The sequence below is a fragment of the Grammomys surdaster genome, unplaced genomic scaffold (assembly GCF_004785775.1).
Source record: "Grammomys surdaster isolate TR1022 unplaced genomic scaffold, NIH_TR_1.0 211, whole genome shotgun sequence".
NCBI classification, from domain to species: Eukaryota; Metazoa; Chordata; class Mammalia; order Rodentia; family Muridae; genus Grammomys; species Grammomys surdaster.
The window spans coordinates 3,509,514-3,530,845 of NW_021604656.1; the positions used below are offsets into that span (position 1 = coordinate 3,509,514).

At 41.3% G+C, this 21,332-nt stretch overlaps 1 protein-coding gene across 2 annotated transcripts in view; it reads left to right on the top strand.

Moving 5' to 3' along the window:
• Nucleotides 1-1,670: 1,670 nt before the first annotated feature.
• Nucleotides 1,671-21,332, top strand: part of Simc1 (SUMO interacting motifs containing 1) — a 45,371-nt gene continuing 25,709 nt past the window's right edge. The window contains exons 1-2 of one of the 2 annotated variants that reach the window (XM_028772015.1): nt 1,671-1,799; nt 19,811-21,332. The exon at nt 19,811-21,332 is cut by the window's right edge and continues 1,028 nt beyond it. In XM_028772015.1, coding sequence (XP_028627848.1) covers nt 1,671-1,799; nt 19,811-21,332 — 1,651 coding nt within the window. Of the gene's footprint in view, nt 1,800-19,810 lie in introns of those variants that run through there. The other variant, XM_028772016.1, reaches the window with a different exon arrangement.

A 21,332-nucleotide genomic window follows, 5' to 3' on the forward strand; every position in this document is an offset into this window, starting at 1 on the left:
TGTGTGTGTTTTGAAATGAATGCTTCATAGCATTACAGGAAACTTACCTTACTGTATCCCTTTATAATAATTTACCCATTGGATCAAAACATCTGAAACCTATGGTCATAAGCTACTTGTCTACCAAGTCAGTGATCTCTCACCTTCCCTTCCTTTCCCTTTCCCTCCCCCCTCTTCCTCTTCCTCCTCCTTCTCCTCCTTCCTCTACTTTTCTCTCCCGGAGGCTGACCTTAGCCTTTCAAGTGCTAGGACTCAAGGCATGCACCGTGATGCCTGGCTCAGAGCGGTGAACCTTAAAGTGTGCTTACCAGACTTTAAGCAATGTCAATCTCACCTAGGAACCTGAGAGAAATACCATTTGGGGGCTTACTCCCAAAACTCAGTCTCTCAGTCAGAAACATTGATGTCTGATCCTGCAATCTTAATTATACACACTCTGGCTGAGTCAGAAGTTCATTAAAGATTAGAAAACACTGCACTACACACTGCTTAGATAGAACCCAATAGCTAAGCCTGTAGGAACCCCACTTTTTTGGCTAAAGATATTTTAATTTGATTCTATTTATTTTTTCAAGTTACTTGAGCCCAAGCAGCAGGATTTTGTCAATATCCCACAATTTTAAAATAGCCATGAGTCTTATTTTGATTTTAACGTCCCTACTCTACCACAAAGCAACCAAAGAATTCACTACTTACTAACATTTCCCTCTGTTTGGGGATACAATTTTATCCTTAGAACTTCTGTTTGTTCACAGCACTGAAGTATACAGACACTCTGGGTCTTCATAGCTCTCTGTGTGTACCTTTTCGGTGGTTTCTGTCAACGAGGAACTCAACAAACTCTTACTTTGACAGTTTAAATTCCTACAACACATATTGTTGATGAAACTGCGGTAGAACTTAGGATAATTTGGTACCATTTGCCAAAATAACAATAAAAACATAGATTTGATCCAAAAAGCCTGCTTCTGGGAATTTATCCTACGGATCTACCTGCACACAGAGTGTGCGTGCAGGTATCTCTTCCTTATCTCAGCCAGAAGCCCTAGTCAATGAAACACTAGATTCAGGTTACCTTTCTCAGCCCCTCAGGGCCTCTTTAACCTGAAGGAGTAATTGCTCCTTCTGCCAGTCGCAGGCCCCACTACCGGGGCAATTAAATACTCTATCAGAGGTCCTATCAGCCCACTCCAGTGACCCTTCTTCTTGTGAATCAAGCTGGCTGCCTAATCACATCTCACACCTGCAGCCAGGGGCTGGTAACCAGCACCGCCCACTGTGGTCAGTTGAGAGCAGCAGTAGACAACCTCTCAACCTCAGCGTTTTTCAAGCCCGCCGACCACGCGACCCAGCCTCTCAGTTCTATCCCTCCCTTCCCTCCCTTCCCTCTCTCTCTCCTTCTCCGAGGGAAAGGGAGCCCGGTTCCTCCAGGGTTCTGTGACACTGCCCTAACCCGGGCGCGCGGCTGCCCGGCGGTGGGCGGGGCTCGGGGCGGGACCGGTTCCCCGGAGGCGGGGCGGTGGGGCGGGGCGATGGAGGGGGCGGGGCCGGTGGGGTACTAACCCCGGTGTCGGCGACGAGGCCGCTGCAGTCCCTTCAGCAGCTGGAACCGGAGTCGCAGTTGCCGGGGCCGCTCGCCGCTGGCGCGTGGCTCCGCTGGGCCCGTTGCTATGGAGGACTTTATCGTCATCTCCGACGACAGTGGCTCCGAGAGCTCGGCCGGGACCCGCTCGGGCAGGGCGCGGAGGCTGCGCCGGGCCCTGTCCCGGACCCCCGGCGCGCTGCCCCGCCGAACCGTGGTGAGTAAATCCACTGCCGCTCCCCACGCCCGACGGGAGCCGAGCGTCGCCCCTTCGGGGCCTCGGCGTTGTGACCCTGGCTCCCCGCCACTGTGTCTTCCCGCCTTTGGCGGCCTCGGGCCTCGAGGAGCGCGGCGGCGCGGCTGGCAAGGCAGGCCTCGGGCTGGCTAGCGCTGAGCCTACAGGGCTGTGCGGCGGAGCCGGCCGAGCACATGGGCGACACACTGAGCACCAGTGCGAACTGCCAAGCGGTGGCTGGCAATGGCCTCCGGCCCGAACTGACCCCAGAGCTTTGGCAGCGGGAGGAGTGGGGGTCCTGGCCAGGCCGCAGCCGCCACCCGGACCTCGAGGCGGGCGCGCGGGAGCGCGTAATTGTTTGGCTTGTGATGGGCACAGATGTGTGCAAGGAGGTAACAGGAGCCCCGGCTGCGAGAGAGGGAAGCGCCGCCCTTGGCACGGTGGCGGCTGCGCTGCAGGGCCTAGTTCCCGAGCCAGGGCCCCGATTTTTGAGTTGTGGAGAAGGACGGTTTATTTTGCTTTGCAGATGCGAATCGCATACAAAGCCCGGGGGCGGGGCACTCGCACCTTTGTTTTTCCTCCAGGTTCTTTATCTTTGTTCTTGCTCCTGAAGTGATAGGATAAAAATATCTGTGGTCTCTGCGTTTCTAGAACTCTCTACAGAAATTTAGTGAACCCCTACCATGATCCAGATCTCGGTCTCTGTTCTTCCTAATATATGTCCTAAATCAAGGTCAGCTACTCCGTAAGCAGGTAAATCACTTTTTGAGTGCTCCTTCATTCTAGGTTGCCTTTGGGAAGTTGGAGGGTCTTCCTACACCCGAAGGTAGGTGTTTTAGGATTACTGTTGCTGTGATGAGACACCATGACCCAAAGCAACTTGGAGAGAAGTTGGTTTATTTAGTTTACACTTCGGTTTTCATACTAAAGAAATCAGAACAAGAATTCATGCGGGGCAGGGACCTGGAGGTAGAGCTGTGCAGAGGCCATACGGAGAAGTGATGCTTACTGCCTTGCTACCTCTTGCTTGCTCAGCCTGCTTTCTCACAGAAACCACTAGCCCAGGGGTGCCCCCACCTACTATAGGCTGGGCCTTCCCACATCAGTCACTAATTAAGGAAATGCCCTACAGGCTCGTTTACAGCTGGATCTTAGGACACAGATTCTCACTGAGGTTCCTTTCTCTCAGATCACTGTAGCTTTTTACAAGTTGATCTAGAACAGTACGCATTCTCTGTCTTAGGAGAGGAACTTAATTTTGCATTTTTTGTATTATCTAGCTTGCCAATATACCTTTATGCTACTTTATCTTTGATAGTACCTTTATTGTGTTATGATTCATCCACGCAATACGTCGGATTGTACAACCATCATAGCTAATAAATCGTTTACTTCACTCTGAAAGGAAGCCGTCTTCTTCTTCAGGTCCACAAACATCTTTGGAAAAGTGACTTTTCACCACCTTGATTTATAAACATAATTTTAAATAGAGATAAAAATTGAGGGTTGTAAGCTATAACTTTCCCATTTCCACTGTCTCCAGAGCTACAGTATGTGTGTGTATTTGTGTGTGTATTACTATAGAAAAATTTCCCTATATCTATGCATAAATGTATTAAAATGTCTAATTCTTTTCTAATGGGGCTGTACTATTTTTTTTTGAGGTAGGGTCTTTTGTAGTTCAGGCTAGCCTCAAATTTGCTGTATAGCTGAGGATGACCTTGACTTCTGATTCCCCTTCTACCCCCTGAGTATTGAGATTACAGTCGTGTACAACTGTACTTGGTTTATGGGGTGCTGGAGATCAAACCTAGGGCCTCGAGTCTTAGGTATTATTATACAAACTGAAATGTATTCCCAACTATGAGATTGTAGTAACTTCTAAAACTCTCTTAATAATTTAGGTGTTTGATTTAAACACCTCTACCATGTTTTGATTATAGGCTATTTTGTTGATATTGGTGTTCCATGTATATAGTAAGTATCCTAGCACATGGTAATTCATCAGTTTCATGTTCTGACATTAAAAAAATGATTCAACTGAGCCTGTTTGCTCTTGCTATTGGAGATTGATTGTGATGAGACTGTCTGTAGAATAAGTTTTTTACAATGGAATATGTGCTACCCCAGTTTTTAATTGGCTTTTCTTGATAGCTTTTTTTTTTCAGTCCTTTATATATTGTGAGTAGTAGACTTCTATCAGATATGTAGTTGTTAAAAATCTTTTCCTGCCAGGCAGTGGTGGTGCACACCTTTTATTTCAACATTTGGAGGCAGAGGCAGTCAGATCTCTTAAGTTCAAGGCCAGCCTGTTGTACAGAAAGACTTCCAGGACATCTGGGAATATTTTTTTTTCCCGAATGACTGTGTCCTTTGCCATGCGGAAACTTCTTGGTTTCCCATATATTGATTGCTGATCATAGTCTCTGCACTAACAGCGTTCTGTTCAAAAGGTCTTGTCCTGTGCCAAGAAATTCAAGGCCGTTCCCACTTTCTCTTCTATTAAATTCAGTATGTCTGGTTTTGTTGTTGTTGAAATCTTTGACCCAGTTGGAGCTGACTTTTGTGCACGGTGGTAAACGGGAATAGGTCTATTTGCATTCTTCTACAAGTAGTCGTCCAGTTTGACCAGCACCATATGTTGAAGATGTCTCTTTTCTCGTATGTACTTAAAGCTTCTTTATCAAAAGTCAGGTGTCCTTAGGCGCGTGGACTTATGTCTGGGTCTTCAGTTTGATTCCATTGACCAACATGTGTCTGTTTTTGTGCCGTGCCCCGTGATTTTTAGCACTATAGCTCTATAGCACAACTTGAAATTGGGGATAGTGAGGCCTCCAGCAGTTCCTTTGTTGTTTGGGATTGTTTTAGCTAACCAGGGATTTTTTTGTTTGTTTGGGATTGTTTTAGCTAACCTGAGTTTGTTTGTTTGTTTGTTTGTTTGTTTTTCCATACAAAGTCGAGGATTGGCCTTTCAAAAGTTGTGTTAGATTCTGATAGGAGTTGCATTGAGTCTGTAGATTACTTTTGATATTAATCCTACTGATCCATGAGCATGGGAGATCTTTCCATCCTCCTCTGTCTTCTAATATTTGCCAGAGCTGGGGGCTGCTTCCCTGGACAGAGATGACTGCAGGTTTCCAGGGAATACGTGCCTGCTGGAGTTGGGAGCTTGGGTGCACAGAGTGGTGGTGGTGGGGGGGGGGGATGTGTGTGATCTACAAGAGACAGGGAACAGGAGAGGCACAACCGGTGTGTTTGTCTCATCTCAGGATGACACTGGAGGACTGGATTTGGAAAGGACGGGTGAAGATCTGCCATAACAATACATTTTTTTGTTTTTATATGTTTGCTTGGTTTTTGAGTCAGGGTTTCTCTGTGTAGCCCTGGCTGTCCTGGAACTCACCTTGTAGCCCTGGCTGTCCTGGAACTCACCTTGTAGACCAGGCTGGCCTGAAACTCACAGAAATCCTCCTGCTTCTGCCTCCTGAGTGATTGGACTAGAGGCAGCACCACTACCACCTGGCTCTGAAATTGCCTTTTCCTAGTCTTTTTTTTTTTTTTAAATAGACTAAACGAGCTCATCAGAAAATAAGAAAACAGTGACAGAGCGAACAGGGAAGTTCAGGACAGATCCGTAGAAATAACCAAGTTCACAATCAGTGGACAAGGAGATTAAGTAAAACTCAATAACTACATAATTATGTAGGGTACTATGAGGCAGTCCAAAGTATTTGAAGTGGAGTCTTGAACAGGAATAGATTAGACAACTTTTTTTTTAAAAGACCACTGATAAAATTTATCAGATTTGACTGGGGGGATTAATTTATAGATCCAAAAAAATAAGATATATGGAAGAATAAACAAAGAAAACTGTTTTTTTTTAAATCTATACAGAGAAAAATCTATACATGTTACACATAGAAAACAGTTGACATCTTATACTTGTGGAGGCTAAAAGACGTGGATTGAGATGTTTAACTAGTGGAAACAATACTATCTGTAACTGGGGATGAGACTGGGGGTCTGGATTTGGAAGAGAAGGAGAGGTGAAGATATGCCAGTGGTAAGAACTCTAAGCTTATACCCCCCAAGAATAAAAGCAAAATAAAGACATCTCAAGAAATAAACTGAACTTTCACTAGTACCCCTGCACTACAAGATATTTAGGCTAAAAAGAAATGACATCAAGCTGAAATATATATTTCCACAAAGAAATGAAGAGCATCAGAAATTCTAAATATATGCTTAAAAGCTAACGCTTTAAGAAATAGGGGCTGGAGAGGTGGCTCTGTAGTTAAGAGCACTACGTGTTTTTCCAGTGGACCCAAGTTCACCCACATGGTGGCTCATTACCATCCCAGGGGATCTGAGGGTACCAGGATATACATGCAGACAAAATGCCCATACACATTTATCATATATATATATATATATGAGAAAAGGACTGGAGAGAAGAGCATTGGCTGCTCTTCCAGGTGACCCAGTTCAATTCCCAGCAACCACAAGGCAGCTCACAGCTCTCTGTAACTCCAGTTCTAGGGGATTTGACAACCATCACACACACAGACATGAATGCAGGTAAAACATGAGTCCACATTAAAAATAAAGAAAAAAGAAATGAAATAGTTATAACTTGCTTGGGGCTGGAGAGATGGCTCAGAGGTTAAGTGCACTGATTGGTCTTCCAGAGGTCCTGAGTTCAATTCCCAGCAACCACATGGTGGCTCACAACCATCTATAGTAGGGTCTGATGCCCTCTTCTGGTGTGTCTGAAGGCAGCTATAGTGTACTCACAAAGATGAATAAATAAATCTTTAAAAAACTAATAACTTGCTTGAAAAATATAGTAATAAATATCTGTATTTACTGCAAGAGGGTTGAGACAGGATTACCACAAATTTGAGGCTAGCTTTGGCTATAAAACCTGTCTCAAAAAAAAAAAAAAAAAAAGAACAGAAGTAAGGTAATGTATGTGGGGGTCTTTATGACCTTCATAGGCAGCAGAGTGAAGAGCTGTGAGAGGCAAGAGGGCAGTTCAGTATAACATGACTCAGTAGCCACTGTTGACTCAAACTTTCAGAGTCGGACCCCACATGGTTTGTTTAAGCACAGCACAGTCTGGTGAAAGCCATTCTTGTGAAGACTATCTGAATCCTGAGTGCACAACCAAGCATTTCTGGTTCTCTCTGAGGAACAAAGTAAACTAAATACAGATCAGACCTGACTACACCAAAACTATAAAGCAAATGTGATACCTCCCAGAAAGATAGATTCTATAGAATGACTGAGAAAACAAGTTCATGAGAAGGATCTGGAGGAAGGTCCAGTGGTAGAAAGAAAGTCCTTGGCCACACAGATTGTGCAAAGGTAACCAGGCTAGAAAGCACATCCACTCTAGCCTTCTGGGTAAAAAAACAGGTTTTCCCTTCCTTCCTTTGAAGGAACAGTCTTTTGTACTTAACACTCCAGATTCCCCTACTGCATGTTTGTAAGCACAAGCACCTCCATGCCAACCACAGAGGAAAACCTTGAGGAGCTCACACTTACACACTTAAACTTATAATTTAAATTAGCTTATCAGTGTTTAAAATATCACAAAAAAATGGGTGAGGAAAAAGGTAAACAATATTTTTTAGGGTTCCTATATTTTTACCGTAAGTAATCCATTTTTTTTTCTAAGCATAGTAGCACATATTGAATTTCTAGACTATAAGCCTAAGATCAGCCACTGAAAATATAACTGAAAGATGTATGCCAGCCTGGAGAGATGCCTCAGCAGTTAAGAGCACTGACTGCTCTTCCAGAGGTCCTGAGTTCAATTCCCAGCAACCACATGTGGTGAATCCAGGGCCTTTTGCAAGCTAGGCAATTACTCTACCACTTCTAGACCCTCATCCTGGCGATGCTGCGTTTTAGAGTTGGCTATGTGAGATGAGTGAAATTCAAGCTTCGGAGTAGACTTTCAACTTCGTGTGTTCACTTGGCTGTTGAGTATCATCAAAGGCACTGAGGTTGTCTGTCTTTCCTAGAAACTGAGGCTTTCAATTTTGTCAAACAGTTCCTATTCTAGAACTAGGTACATACCAGATTTTTACTTGAGCCATTCAGAACCCCATGTGTTTAGATCAGTGGACAGTGGTGACCGTGGCATCTGTTAAGAGAAGCCGCACAGGAGTAGAAGGGAAGGGAGACGGGTAAGCAACAGGAAACAGGGAAGATGAAGAGAGCAGCTCACGACACCAAGGCCGACCAGAGCACAGTATAAGGACAGGTGTAAAAGTGTAACAAGACACCTACCATGCTAACTAAGAGCAGGCATAAAATTTAAAAGAGAGAGAGAAATAGCATGCTGGTTATGGTGGTGACACTGTTGCCAGACTGTAACATACCAATAGTGATGGTACCCAGCCTGGTGAGAAGACACATGGAAACCACCTGTGTTACTCTAGACTCATGGCACAGAGTTTGGTGACAGTGCCCCTTGTGGCATCATCAAGCTTTAAGCTTTATAAATTGTTTGATCAGCCTGCTAAGGAACAGGAACAAGGATTAATGGTTTTCCGTTAGTTAAACTTCAGACTGTTGCTTTTCTACCCCTTATTGTCTTACAGCCTAGATGGAATATTAAGGCCTGAGTAACTGTTACCTGTGTAGCCTGCCATTTTGTGCTGTTACTAATATAATAAGGAAACTTTCTCACATGCTTGTTACTGCTATTATTAGGATGTTCTGTGCTTTGGTGTTCTTGGAAGACAATCACAACAGAAGTCAGTTAGAACTGATTTCTATAGTTAGCCACAATAAGCTTGGGCCTGAACCAATGAACCCAGCAAATGGTATTTGCCTTTATAAGCTGCCCCAGGATGGACCACAACATAAGAGACACCTCCACCTATTTACAATAAGACTTCCATTTTGAGTAGTGGTCAAGTAAAGTTTAAGTCCCCAAGACCTTCCTGGGAACTGTTATCAGAAAGAAACATGTATGTGAGTAACTGAAATCCTCGTTGACAGTTAAGACATAAATGTGGCAAGCCTCCTGCCACAGTTGAATACCCCATACAACAAGGACATGTTCCTAAGGAAATCTCCAACCCTAAATGTTTGTGGATTTTAGGCTTAAAAACCCTATAGGATCTATTTATTTATTTATTTATTTATTTATCTATTTATTTGGTTTTTCAAGACAGGGTTTTTCTGTGTAGTCCTGGCTGTCCTGGAACTCACTCTGTAGACCAGGCTGGCCTCGAACTCAGAAATCCACCTGCCTCTGCCTCCCAAGTGCTGGGATTAAAGGCATGCACCACCACCACCCGGCAACCCTATAGGATCTTAACTCATTATCACAGTTCAGCTCCCAAGTCTGCACCATGGCCCTGATTAATCAGTCCTGGGGCAAATGCTCATCAAACTGTCCCTGTCTGACTTCGACCAGAGTTCATGTGGTTTGTGAGGCAACTCCTGTACCCCAACATTGTTATAAAAACAATCTATTTTTTAGGGCTGATTATAGATAGGCCAGATGTAGTGGTACATGCCTGTAATCCCTGAATTCTGGAGGCAGAGTCAAATCTTGGATCACATTGTGACCCCCGAGATTGTTTTATTTACTAGAGGGGAAAAAACCCCAACTGTTTGTAGTGATGGCGTGGCTCAAGCCTCGCACATTCCTTTAATCCAAGAGCTTTTGGATTATTGTAAAGGAGATTAAATAAAGTCAGTCCTCCGTCAAGCAGCCAGCTGACAGAGAGTGAACGTGGGGCAAACCCGAAAGAGTAAGAGGAAGTCAGGAGGACAGGTACACATTCACAGGAAGTAAAAAGGAGGAATATGTAGTTTGAGGATCTTTGACAGGGCATGGAAAGGAACTTTCTTTTGGGACATCAGTTATGGAGGAAGGTCATCTGGGTGCTTCCTCTGCCTCTCTGAGCTACCAGGCTTTCACCCCAGCATCTGGCTCCTGAGTCGTCATTGGAAAAATCAAATGACTGAGCTATTGTCAAAAAACATTTGACACTCCAATGCATGGCATGGCCATAAGGACAAAGAAATCACATCAGCTGTGGACAAAATGAGAAGCCATCAGATTTGATAAGTCACCTGAGAAGTCCTCAAGGAGAGAATTAAGAATGGGAAATAATACAAGGTGCTAGGACCCTGTATAGTGGACTTTAGGTGATGTGAAATAAAAGCAGAAAATGAAAATATAATGACTTAACTGAGATTGACATAATGCTGATTGTAATTATCCGTTTGGTAATTCATATTTTATCCTTAGTAGCTATAGTTTTTGTGTTAAATATGAAAAGTGGATTGATAAAATACAAGCCTTAAAAAGTCTTACAAATTAAGTAAGAAAAATACCTGTCTCGAAAAACCAAGAAAGAAAGAAAGAAAGAAAGAGAGAAAGAGAGAAAGAGAGAAAGAGAGAGAGAGAGAAAGAGAGAAAGAGAGAAAGAAAGAAACTCAGACACAGAGGAATCTAGACAAAAACCTGCCATGCCACCAAGTTAAAACAAAAGAGGGGTGGCCCAAGGTTGTTAAAAACCCAGCCTTAGTTTATCCAGTAACTATACAAGACCTACCAGGAGACAATAGGCACTCCCAAAGTTATGAAAAAGTTAAATGGATTCCTATAGACATATTAGATTTGAAAATATTTAAGGATCGCCGGGCGGTGGTGGAGCACACCTTTAATCCCAGCAGAGGCAGGCAGATTTCTGAGTTCGAGGCCAGCCTGGTCTACAGAGTGAGTTCCAGGACAGCCAGTGCTATACAGAGAAACCCTGTCTTGAAAAACCAAAAAAAAAAAGAAAAGAAAAAGAAAATATTTAAGGAAGCAATCATTTCATATGGTATGCATTTATCCTAGGTGAGGCTGATATTATTATTATATTATTATTATATATTATTCATGGGCAACTCAGAACAGAACTGGTCCTCAGTTACAGTGGTGGACATGGTTAAAAGAGAAAGCTAGGACCACAGAACAACAAAATAGGGCTAGAGGTATTAATTTTTTCTAAGATTGGTTGCTAGGTGAATCAGTGTGCTGAGCTACAAAGGCAGCTTGAGTTTGATAACCACACCCTGGTGCAGTGTCCTGTTGCAGCTCTAAGTGCTTGGGGCAAAGTTGAAGAATCAGGAAAGAGATCTGAATCATTTACTAAAATTATATAAGACCCAAAAGAAGCCTTCACTGAGTTTTTGGAAAGATTAACTTCAGCTGTAAATAGAATAGTATCAGATTCAGAAGCCAGACAAATATTAATCAAATCTTTGGCTTTTGAAAATGCTAATTCAGAATGCAAAAGAGTGATTAGACCTTTAAAGGCAAGATCAGCACCAATAGACTAACAGACTAGAAATATGGCTGATATTGGATCTCATATTTATGATGCTACTCTAAACGTTTTAAGAAAAATCAAAATGCCAGATGTCTTTTTTTTTTTTTTTTTTTGGTTTGGTTTGGTTTTTTCGAGACAGGGTTTCTCTGTGTAGTCCTGGCTGTCCTGGAACTCACTCTGTAGACCAGGCTAGCCTCGAACTCTCGAACTCAGAAATCCGCCTGCCTCTGCCTCCCAAGTGCTGGGATTAAAGGCGTGCGCCACCACCGCCCGGCGCCAGATGTCTTAAGTGTGGTAAGCAAGGTCATTTGAAAAGTAATTGTAGGCAAAGCATTTCTAGAAACACTTTTTTCTAGAGCTAATACAAAAAGAAAGCCCCAGCCTTCTGGAGTATGCAGAAGGTATGGCAAAGGCTAGCATTGGACTAATGAGTGCAGATCAACAAGGGAGAGGCAAGACAACCCTTTGTCATCATGGGGAGCCTGCAGACCCCAAATCAAATTTGATCCAGTCATTCCCTGTCAGCAGTAGAGAAACTCATCCATAGAGCAATTAAAAGATTTGATGCCCGTTGTTAAAACCAACACTTCTCTGGATATGATCAAGGACAGAGCAGCTTCAGTAGATAAAACAAAATATTCCAGAGAGACCAGAAAAGAGACATTTCAGCAAACTGCTATAAATGATCAGAGACCAAATCGAAAAATGCAAACAGATGGCATTGAAATTGAAGGTAAACACAGGAGCAGATGTAACAATAACTTCACCAAAATTTTGGCATCCAGATTGGCCTCATCAGGAGGTAAATATTCAGCTTCTAGAAATTAGAACTTTATCTTAGGTAAAACAAAGTACAAGATGAGTCAAATTTATAGAGCCAGAATGAAAACTAGGAAAACTAAAGCCGTATGTGGCTAATATAGCCATAAATTTATGGGGACCTGATTTGTTGCAGCAATGCAAAGCACAGATTAACATTCCTCCAATCTCAGAAACAAGCCATAAAGTAAAGAATGTTTCTGAGAAAAATATTAAAAGGTATTATCAAGAAAAGTCCTAGACTGTCCAGTTGTTCATAAGCAGGACATGATAGGTGTTGGTTTTTCAAAGGTACCAACTACCCTACCTTTAAAATGGTTAGCTGACAAATGTGTGTGGGTGGACTTTTGACTTGAAAAAAATTACAGGTACTAGAACAGCTGGTACAGGAGCAGCTGAATGCTCAACATATGGAAGAATCTACCAGCCCATGGAATTCCCCTGCTTTTGTTATAAAAATGAAAATGGAGGATGTTAACAGATTTAAGAGACATAAATAAGATGATTCAACCAATGGACCCTTTACAACCTTGATTCCATTGCCTTTTAAGTCATGGCCTTTGATAATAATTGATTTAAAAGATTATTTTCACAATCCCTTTGCATGAGCATGATAGGGAAAGGCTACTTTCTCAGTACCAACTTATAATAGTTGTCTAATAAAGAGACTGCAAAGTCTTACCACAAGGAATCTTAAATGGTCTTACCTTGTGCCAATACTTTGTATAGCAGCCATTAGAAATAATTAGTAAACAGTTTCCTCAATCTAAAATTTACTATTATCTGGTTGATTCAGATGCAGATAACTTAGAAAAAAATGTTTGATGAAGTAAAGAGTATTTGCCTTGCTGGGGATTACAAATTGTTCCTCAAAAAATGAGATTCTGTTAATTATCTAGGCTATGAGAAAGGTTTACGGAAAATTCAAATGCAGAAAGTAAAAATCAGGAGAAATCAATTATAAACTCTTAATGATTTTCAAAAATTGCTAAGAGATATTAACTGGTTATGGCCTACAATTGGATTAACTACTCGAGCTAAGTAATTTATTTCAAATCTTAGAAGGTGACAGCCTGGTCTACAGAGAGAAACCCTGTCTCAAAAAAAAAAAAAAAAAACAAAAAAAAAACCTTAGAAGGTGATAAGGACTTTTTGGGTTCAGGAATCACCTCACAAATCACATGAACACCAATCTCAGTCAGATAGGGATAGTTTATTGATCATATGCTCCCAGACTGATCAACCAGGGCCATGGTCCAGATTCAGGACCCAAGTTAAGATCCTACAGGGTTTTTAAACCCAAAAATTCACAAACATCTGTGCCAAGTTATCCCACCAATCAGGATTTAGGGACAGGGGATTTCCTTAGACACATGTCTTTGTTGTACACTTATCCTCTCTCCATTGGTTGGGGTATTCAACTGTGGCAGGACTTGCCTTGTCTCACCTAACATTCATGTCTTAACTTGTCAACAAGGATATCAGTTCCCAGGGAGGTCTTGGGAACTTAAACTTTAGCCCACCACTACTCAAAAAGAAGTCTTATTCCAAATAATTTCTTATATTGGTGCAGGTATTTCTCTTATGTTAGGGACCATCCGAGGGTCAGCTTGTAGCAAAAAAGCTTATACTCGGGCGAAGGAAGTGCTGTTGGGCAGTTGGTTCCAGTCCAAGCTTATTGTGAGTAACTATACAAAACAGTTCTACTGATTTCTATCATGATTGTTTTCCAAAGGCACAGAACATGACAGAATATGTAATCAATCTTGGCATTATAAAATACCCTAGTAACAGCGGGAAAATATGAGAAAGTTTCCTTATAATGGCAGGATAGCCAGATTGCAACTAGTTACCTAGGCCTTAATATTCCATCTAGGTCTTAATATTTTACCTAGGTACTAACAGACTTAAATAGTCCAAGAAAATTATCAGCTGAGGCTGAGTGAGAAGTGGCTTTGGTAGAAAAGAAATTATAGGATGCACATGTGTACTGTTTTGATCCAAAGCTGGATTGTATTTTGGTTATTTTGCCCTCTATTCATTCTCTTACAGGAATTCTTATGCGGAGAGAAGATAGTATTTTTTTTTTTTTTTTTTTTTTTTGGTTTTTCGAGACAGGGTTTCTCTGTATAGCCCGGGCTGTCCTGGAACTCACTCTGTAGACCAGGCTGGCCTCGAACTCAGAAATCCGCCTGCCTCTGCCTCCCGAGTGCTGGGATTAAAGGCGTGCGCCACCACCGCCCGGCGAAGATAGTATTTTTAAATGAGTATTTTTAACACACAAACAGTAAAAAAATTAAAGACCTATGTAGAAAAGGTTTCTGAGTTGATTCTGACAGGAAAAATGAGACTTTGTCAATGATGAGATGTAGACCCAGCAGAAATTGTGGTACCTTTTACTAATGCTGAAATTACTTTGTTATGTACAGAAAATGAGCATTAGTAAAGAACTTGCAGTAATTATTTTGGAAAAGATTAACAACAAATATCCCCCAAACAGGAAACTTCAGCTTATAAAAAGAACTAATTGGATTCTCCCTTGTACAGTAAAAGGGATACACATTTCCGGAGCCCCTACCATCTATAATGATGCAAATAAATCAGGAAAGGTAGGTTATAAAGTCAGGGGAAAAAAGTAAGTTGGCTCAGGGCCTTATGATTCAGTTCAAAAATCAGAGCTATGCCATTCTTACAGTATTATTAGGTTTCCCTGATTCTTAATATAGTTACTGACTCTCAATATGCAGAAAGTTTATTTTACATATCGAAACCACTAAACATATTCCAGATGATTCAGGATTAACTTCACTATTTATTTATATTTATATTTATATTTATATTTATATTTATATTTATATTTATATTATATTTATTAACTTCACTACAACAAGTAATCAGAAATGGAAACCATCTATTGTATATAACACATATCAGATCCCATTCGGCTCTACCAAGCCCTCTAGCACAGGTAATGAAGAAATTGATCCACTACTAATAGACAATGTGTTAAAAGATTTCATAAAAAACACCATGTTAGGCCTGGAGAGTTGGCTCAGTGGTTAAGAGCACCGACTGTTCTTCCAGAGGTCCTTAGTTCAATTCCCAGTAACTACATGGTGGCTCACAACCATCTGTAATGAGATCTGATGTTCTCTCCTGGTGTGTCTGAAGACAGTTACAGTGTACTCATATACATAAAATGAATAAATAATTTTTTTAAAAAACACCATGTTAACAGCAAAGGTTTAAATATTTTTCTATCACTTTGGCAACAAGCCAAGGAAATTATACTTGTTCTTTGTATAACCAAATTCCATTATCTGCAGGAAGTAACACAAAAGATAACCAAAGAAATAAAATTTGGCAAACAGATGTGTTTTGTTTTGCAGAGTTTGGAAAATTAACATATATGTATCATACCATAGATAAATATTCAGGATTTCAATGAACAACTGCTTTAAGCTCTGAAAAGCTTGATTCTGTAATTACACATTTACTAGAAGCTATGGCTATTATGGGAATACCTTATAAGCTTAGACGGAGAATGCTCCAGCATATGTCTCTAGTAAAATGAAACAGTTGGTTTTTATTTTTGTTTTTTGCATATTACAATATAAAGCATATTACAAGCATACCACACAATTCTACAGGACAAGCAGTTATAGAAAGATCTAATTGCACTTTAAAAGATATACTTAATAAACAGAAAGGGGTAATAAAGACCTCTAGAGATAGATTACATAGTACTTTATTAACTCTAAAATTTGTAAATGCTAGTGAGAAAAGAACAACAGCTGCGGAGAAACATTAGATAGTAGGTAAAACTACTGAATCAAGTCAATCTGTACATATCAAAGATGTATTGTCTTTAGAATGGAAACCAGGTTATGTCTTATGTTGGGGAAGAGGTTTTGTCTTTGTTTCCACAGAAGAAAAGCTGTCGAAACCATCAAGATTTAATAACAATTAGAGTTGAACAGGATACATCTCATCAATAAGGAGAAGTGTTAGTTCATCAGATAGCTTGGTCGTTCAGTCCAAACTAACTTATAAAGACTAACAAATGCCTTTTATTTGATCAGGCATGAGAAACAATGTTTTCAAATAATAATTTACAAGAGAGACTGTTGCCTTACTTGCATGAAATGAAAAATGCTTTTTCTTAAACCACATGTCTTAATTCCATGTTAGTAGGTTAGATTGTAGATTGCCACATGGTCCACACTATTTTTGGACATCAGCTTTTAAAGTTTCTTCTTTAATAAAAAGGGTATTTTTGGTGTTTAGTATTAAAACCACAGTTAAGAGATTTAAAGTATTTTAAGTAAATTCAAAGGGTTACTATAATTGTTTTTTTTAAATCTCTAAGAGTCTGAGTGATTTGGAGATAAAATATTTGAGCAGTGGTAGCCCATGCCCTTAATCTCAACAAAAACAAATAGATCTCTATAATCGAATTGCTTTCTAAATTTTAGAGCTACAGAGAACAAGGCAGTGGTGATGCATGCCTTTATTTAATTCCAACACCCAGGGGCAAAACTCAGATACAGCTCCTAATTGGTATGGTTGCTATGTTTGCACAGTAGAGAAATCACGTATCATATTTACAGATTCTCATAGAAACCCTCTACAGGGTTACTAGAAAAGCAGCTAATTTCCAATGGGGACAGGAACAAAAAAAAACAGCTTTTGCAACTGCAAGTAAACTCATCTCTGTGCATGCAGCCAAATCAATATTGAACCAGATGATGCCCTAATTATGGAGATCGTATTTATTGGTGAATTATCAATTGGGGACTCTTTATAAAGCAAAAAGGAGTTCACCAACATTTGCCTGTTGGCTTCTATTGCAAATGTTTTCTATATATGGAGATTAAATATTCTTTCTTTGAGAAACAAACTTGGACATTTAATGAGGAAAGGAGAACCTTATACTCAGTCATTGTCAACTACCCTGTAGTTATAAGGGTACCCCTTCTAATGATGGATTGGATCCAGTCGAAGGCAGAGCCCTTCACAGACTTAGTCATGGAAGAAAAGGTATTGCAGTGGAACTGGTACCTATCTGAATTCCTTTGTGACCAGGATGTAGTAGCAAAGGGGTCTGTGCCTTTTTACATGGAGGAAATAGCTCAGTTACCTGTACTTCCCATCCCTAAACCTCTTACTCCTCCCCCCAAATAGGAACCTGTTGAACTATGGGGACCACCACAATGGTCATAACATTTGGCTAATGCATGGTTTACTGATGACTCATCAACCACTGATAGAATCATAATTAATGGAAAGTGGTGGCCTATAGACGGGGGATGGAATGGCCAATACTGAGGAAGGAACCACAAAATCAGCACAGCACTATTGGCTACAATAAGACAAACAACTAGGAAAAGAAAGAAAAATCTCTATATTCTCCTATTCATGGTACATGTATAATAGTCTAGCTATATGGTCATCCAAATGGCAGAAATGGCAACGATATCTGGTCATAGGAGGCATGAGTAGAAATAGAAAAACATAGCAAAACTTAGCAAAGACTTCAAATAATATATAGCTCATGTAGGCAGTACAAACAAAACATCAGAAAATAATGAAATAGTGAACAGATTGGCATCATGTTTAATTAAGACTAGAATATTAAAGCCGGGCAGTGGTGGCCCATGCCTTTAATCCCACCATTTGGGAGGCAGAGGCAGGTGGATTTCCGAGTTTGAGGCCAGCCTGGTCTACAGAGTAAGTTCCAGGACAGGACTACACAGAGAAACCCTGTCTCAAAAAACAAAAAAACAAAAAAACCAAAAAAAAAAAAAAGGACTAGAATATTAAAATTTCCCAGGGAACAAATTAAGAATAAATTAGCAAGAATAATAGATTACACATTTGAAAACCTTGATACTAAAAAATAAGGGGAAATGGGGAACCAAATTAAATCAGGACAACTCTATGAGGATAACTATTATAAGCAATCCATAGCCAGGTAGTGGCTGGCTTTAATCCTTTAATCCCAACATCTGGGAGGCAGAAGTAGGCATATAAGAATTACAGCAATTTCAATTCCAAAGAATTTTTTACTGTTGCCAAAAATACATTTTGCCCTAGGAAAGGTATAGCCTGCAAAAAAAAAAAAAAAAAAAAAAAAGAACTCTCCCCCCCATCCTCCCCCCAAGCGTTGATTTAGCATTGAGGCAGGGTTTGCTTTTATCTTTCCAGGAAAATAAAAATATCCAGCTAGGGATTCTGGAGACCACTGGGCAAGTGAAACATCTGAAGAAAGAGGACTTTTCATCAAGAAAAAAATGTCTCAAGAAAGTAAAAAGGATAGGCCAAGTGGCATTGCCCACCTCCAGCTCATCTCTGCTGCCCTCTACAGACATAAGTGGCAAATGCTCTTTATGTGGCCCCAATTCAATTAAAGTTAAAGCTGGCTTTGGGGTTGGAGCATGGCTCTCTCCTTCTCTAAACCAACACATGCTTGGTAAAGGGAAATCCAAAATCTCTGTCTCATATCAGAAGAGTCACCTGGTATGAGACAGAGGAAAACAAAAAATAAGGGACCATTCTATTACCACTAATCTCATAATCTTTTGGTTTTCATTTCACTCTCTCAAACTTTTTTTAAGGTATAAATATTATCTCAAAATATACTAGTAGTCAAACAGAATACTGACTAATTCTAGAAATAAGTTTCACCTGGTTTCCTGTACTGTTTTCAGGTTTGAGTCTGAAGCAGGTAACTAGGAACAAAGTTTAGGTACCTCAGATGTACTTAATAGTTCCTGGTCCTCAAATAGTTCAGAGATCTGTTGACGATGGCATTTAAAATGTTTAAGTTTTTTACCATCCGATAGCAGTGACCTTTGAGGTCTCTGAGAAGATGATGGGGCTCTGAAACAGCAAATCTACCTGTATTGTAGTAACATCAACCACTGGACAAAACTGCCCCATGCCACTTCTGCTGCAGGTTCAGTGCAAATAGTGGATACCTTTGGGTTGACTGTTATATTCTACCTAGCCAGGATTACCACTAAATTTAGAAACACCACCCAGCCAGGCGGTGGTGGCGCACGCCTTTAATCCCAACACTTGGGAGGCAGAGGCAGGTGGATTTCTGAGTTCAAGGGTTTGAGGCTAGCCTGGTCTACAGAGTGAGTTCCAGGACAGCCAGGGCTACACAGAAACCCTGTCTCAAAAAACCAATGGGGAAAAAAAGATTTACTTAAACTGTACTTTTGATTATTTTCTTAGTAAATCTGTTTCTATTCATATGTCTGTCCTTGAGAGCCTTCTCTGATGAAACCATGAATCTTTGGGACTCCCAAGTTCAGTAACAAACACTCAGCGTGTTCTTAGTATCTGGGTCCTCATATTAACTTACAGCCTTGCTTAGCTTCCATTGCAAATTACTCTGGGAGTTTGCTTTTCCAAGCAAAGGTTGCTTTCTGTTTGTCAGGGGTAGAATTTTCTCTACTACTCACCTGTCTTTCTTGAATCAGACGGGAAAAAAATTCCTCTGCATTCCCACATTTAGCACTTGGATGATTTATATGAATCTATAGAAGTTGACAGCTTTGATACTAGCAAACTGTTAACTAAAGAAGATAAACTAATACTTATGATGATGTATAGAAGGCTGGAGATATAGCTCAGGTGTAGCGCATTTACCCAGCATGCACAAGTCCCTGGATTCAATCACTAGAACTGCAAACATGTAGAAATATCAATGAAATGAAAAAGTAAAAATGATGTTCATTGTTAAAAGCTAAAACCTTAGATTTCTCAAGTTACTGGGCTCTCCTCTCACTCTTTCTCTCTTTTCACAATCTTTAACAGGACTTCATTGACTTAACTAGAGAAACCCGAACAAGAGCAAAAGATCGAAATGGACTCTGTGTCATTGATCTGACAAGAAGTGAGGAAGAAAATAGGCCTATTGCCACTCTTGATTTGACTTTAGAACCTGTGGCTTCCTCTCAGAAGGAGCCACCCGGTCTTCAGACATGTCCCAGTCTCTCCGGCAAAGAGGTGATGGAAGCCCATGGAGCTAGAGGCTCTCAGCCTACAGCACAGAGAGTCATTAGCAACAATCCTGTGGATTTGGATTTGTTAGAGGAAAGCCTGTTTGAAGGTTCTCGACCCCCGACATCCATCAGCCAGGATTCTGTTTATCCACCAGAACCAAACTGTAGCTCAATCACATATAAAGGTGACCTCAGCTTCTTGACAAGCCTACAGCTCTCTTCAGATGTTAGCTCCTTCTCCTCCACTAGCAGTCAAAGGGCCTCTTTGCCATGCCCACAGCAAGATGTGCCTTGTCAATCACAAGGCTTGCTGTGCCCACTACAGGCCTTATCATGCCCACAAAGAGCTTCACCATGTCTACCACGAGCTTCCTCATGCCCACCACAAGCTTTGTCATGCCCATCACAAACTTTGTCATGCCCATCACAAGCCTTGTCATGCCCATCACAAGCCTTGTCATGCCCATCACAAACTGTGCAGTGCCAACTCCAAGCTTTGCCTCAGCCATCTCAAGAAGTGCCATGCTCTACTCAAACTGTGCCGTGCCCTCAGCAGAATATGCCAAGCACACCTCAAGACTTATGGCATCCTCGACACATCCTATACCCATCCCAAAACACTCTGGGCCTACCTCAAGATGTTCCAGGCCAACCTCAAAATGTGTCATATCCACAAGATGTGACACAACTGCAAGACACGCCATGGTCACTGCAAGACATGCCGTTGTCACTACAAGACGTGCTACAGTCACTGCAAGATGTGCCACCATTGCTGGGAGATGTTCCACAGTCACCAGAAGTGATACAGTTACCAGGATATGTGACACAGTCATCAAGAGATGTGATTCAGTCACCGGCAAGCGTGATACGGTCATCAGGAGGTGTGATGCATTCATCAGGGTGTATGATGCAGTCACCAGGAGGTGTGACACAATCACTAAGAAGTGTGGTGCAGTCACCAGGAGGTGTGGTGCAGTCACCAGGAAGTGTGACACAGTCACTAAGAAGTGTGATGCAGTCACCAGGAGGTGTGACACAATCACTAAGAAATGTGATTCAGTTGCCAGGAAGTGTGACACAGTCACTAAGAAGTGTGACACAGTCACTAAGAAGTGTGATGCAGTCACCAGGAGGTGTGTCACATTCACCAGGAGGTGTGATGCAGTCACCAGGTGTGACACAGTCACTAAGAAGTGTGATGCAGTCATCAGGAGGTGTAATGCAGTCACCAGGAGGTGTGTCACAGTCACCAGGAGGTGTGATGCAGTCACTAGGAGGTGTGTCACAGTCACCAGGACGTGTGACACAGTCACCAGGAGGTATGATGCAGTCAC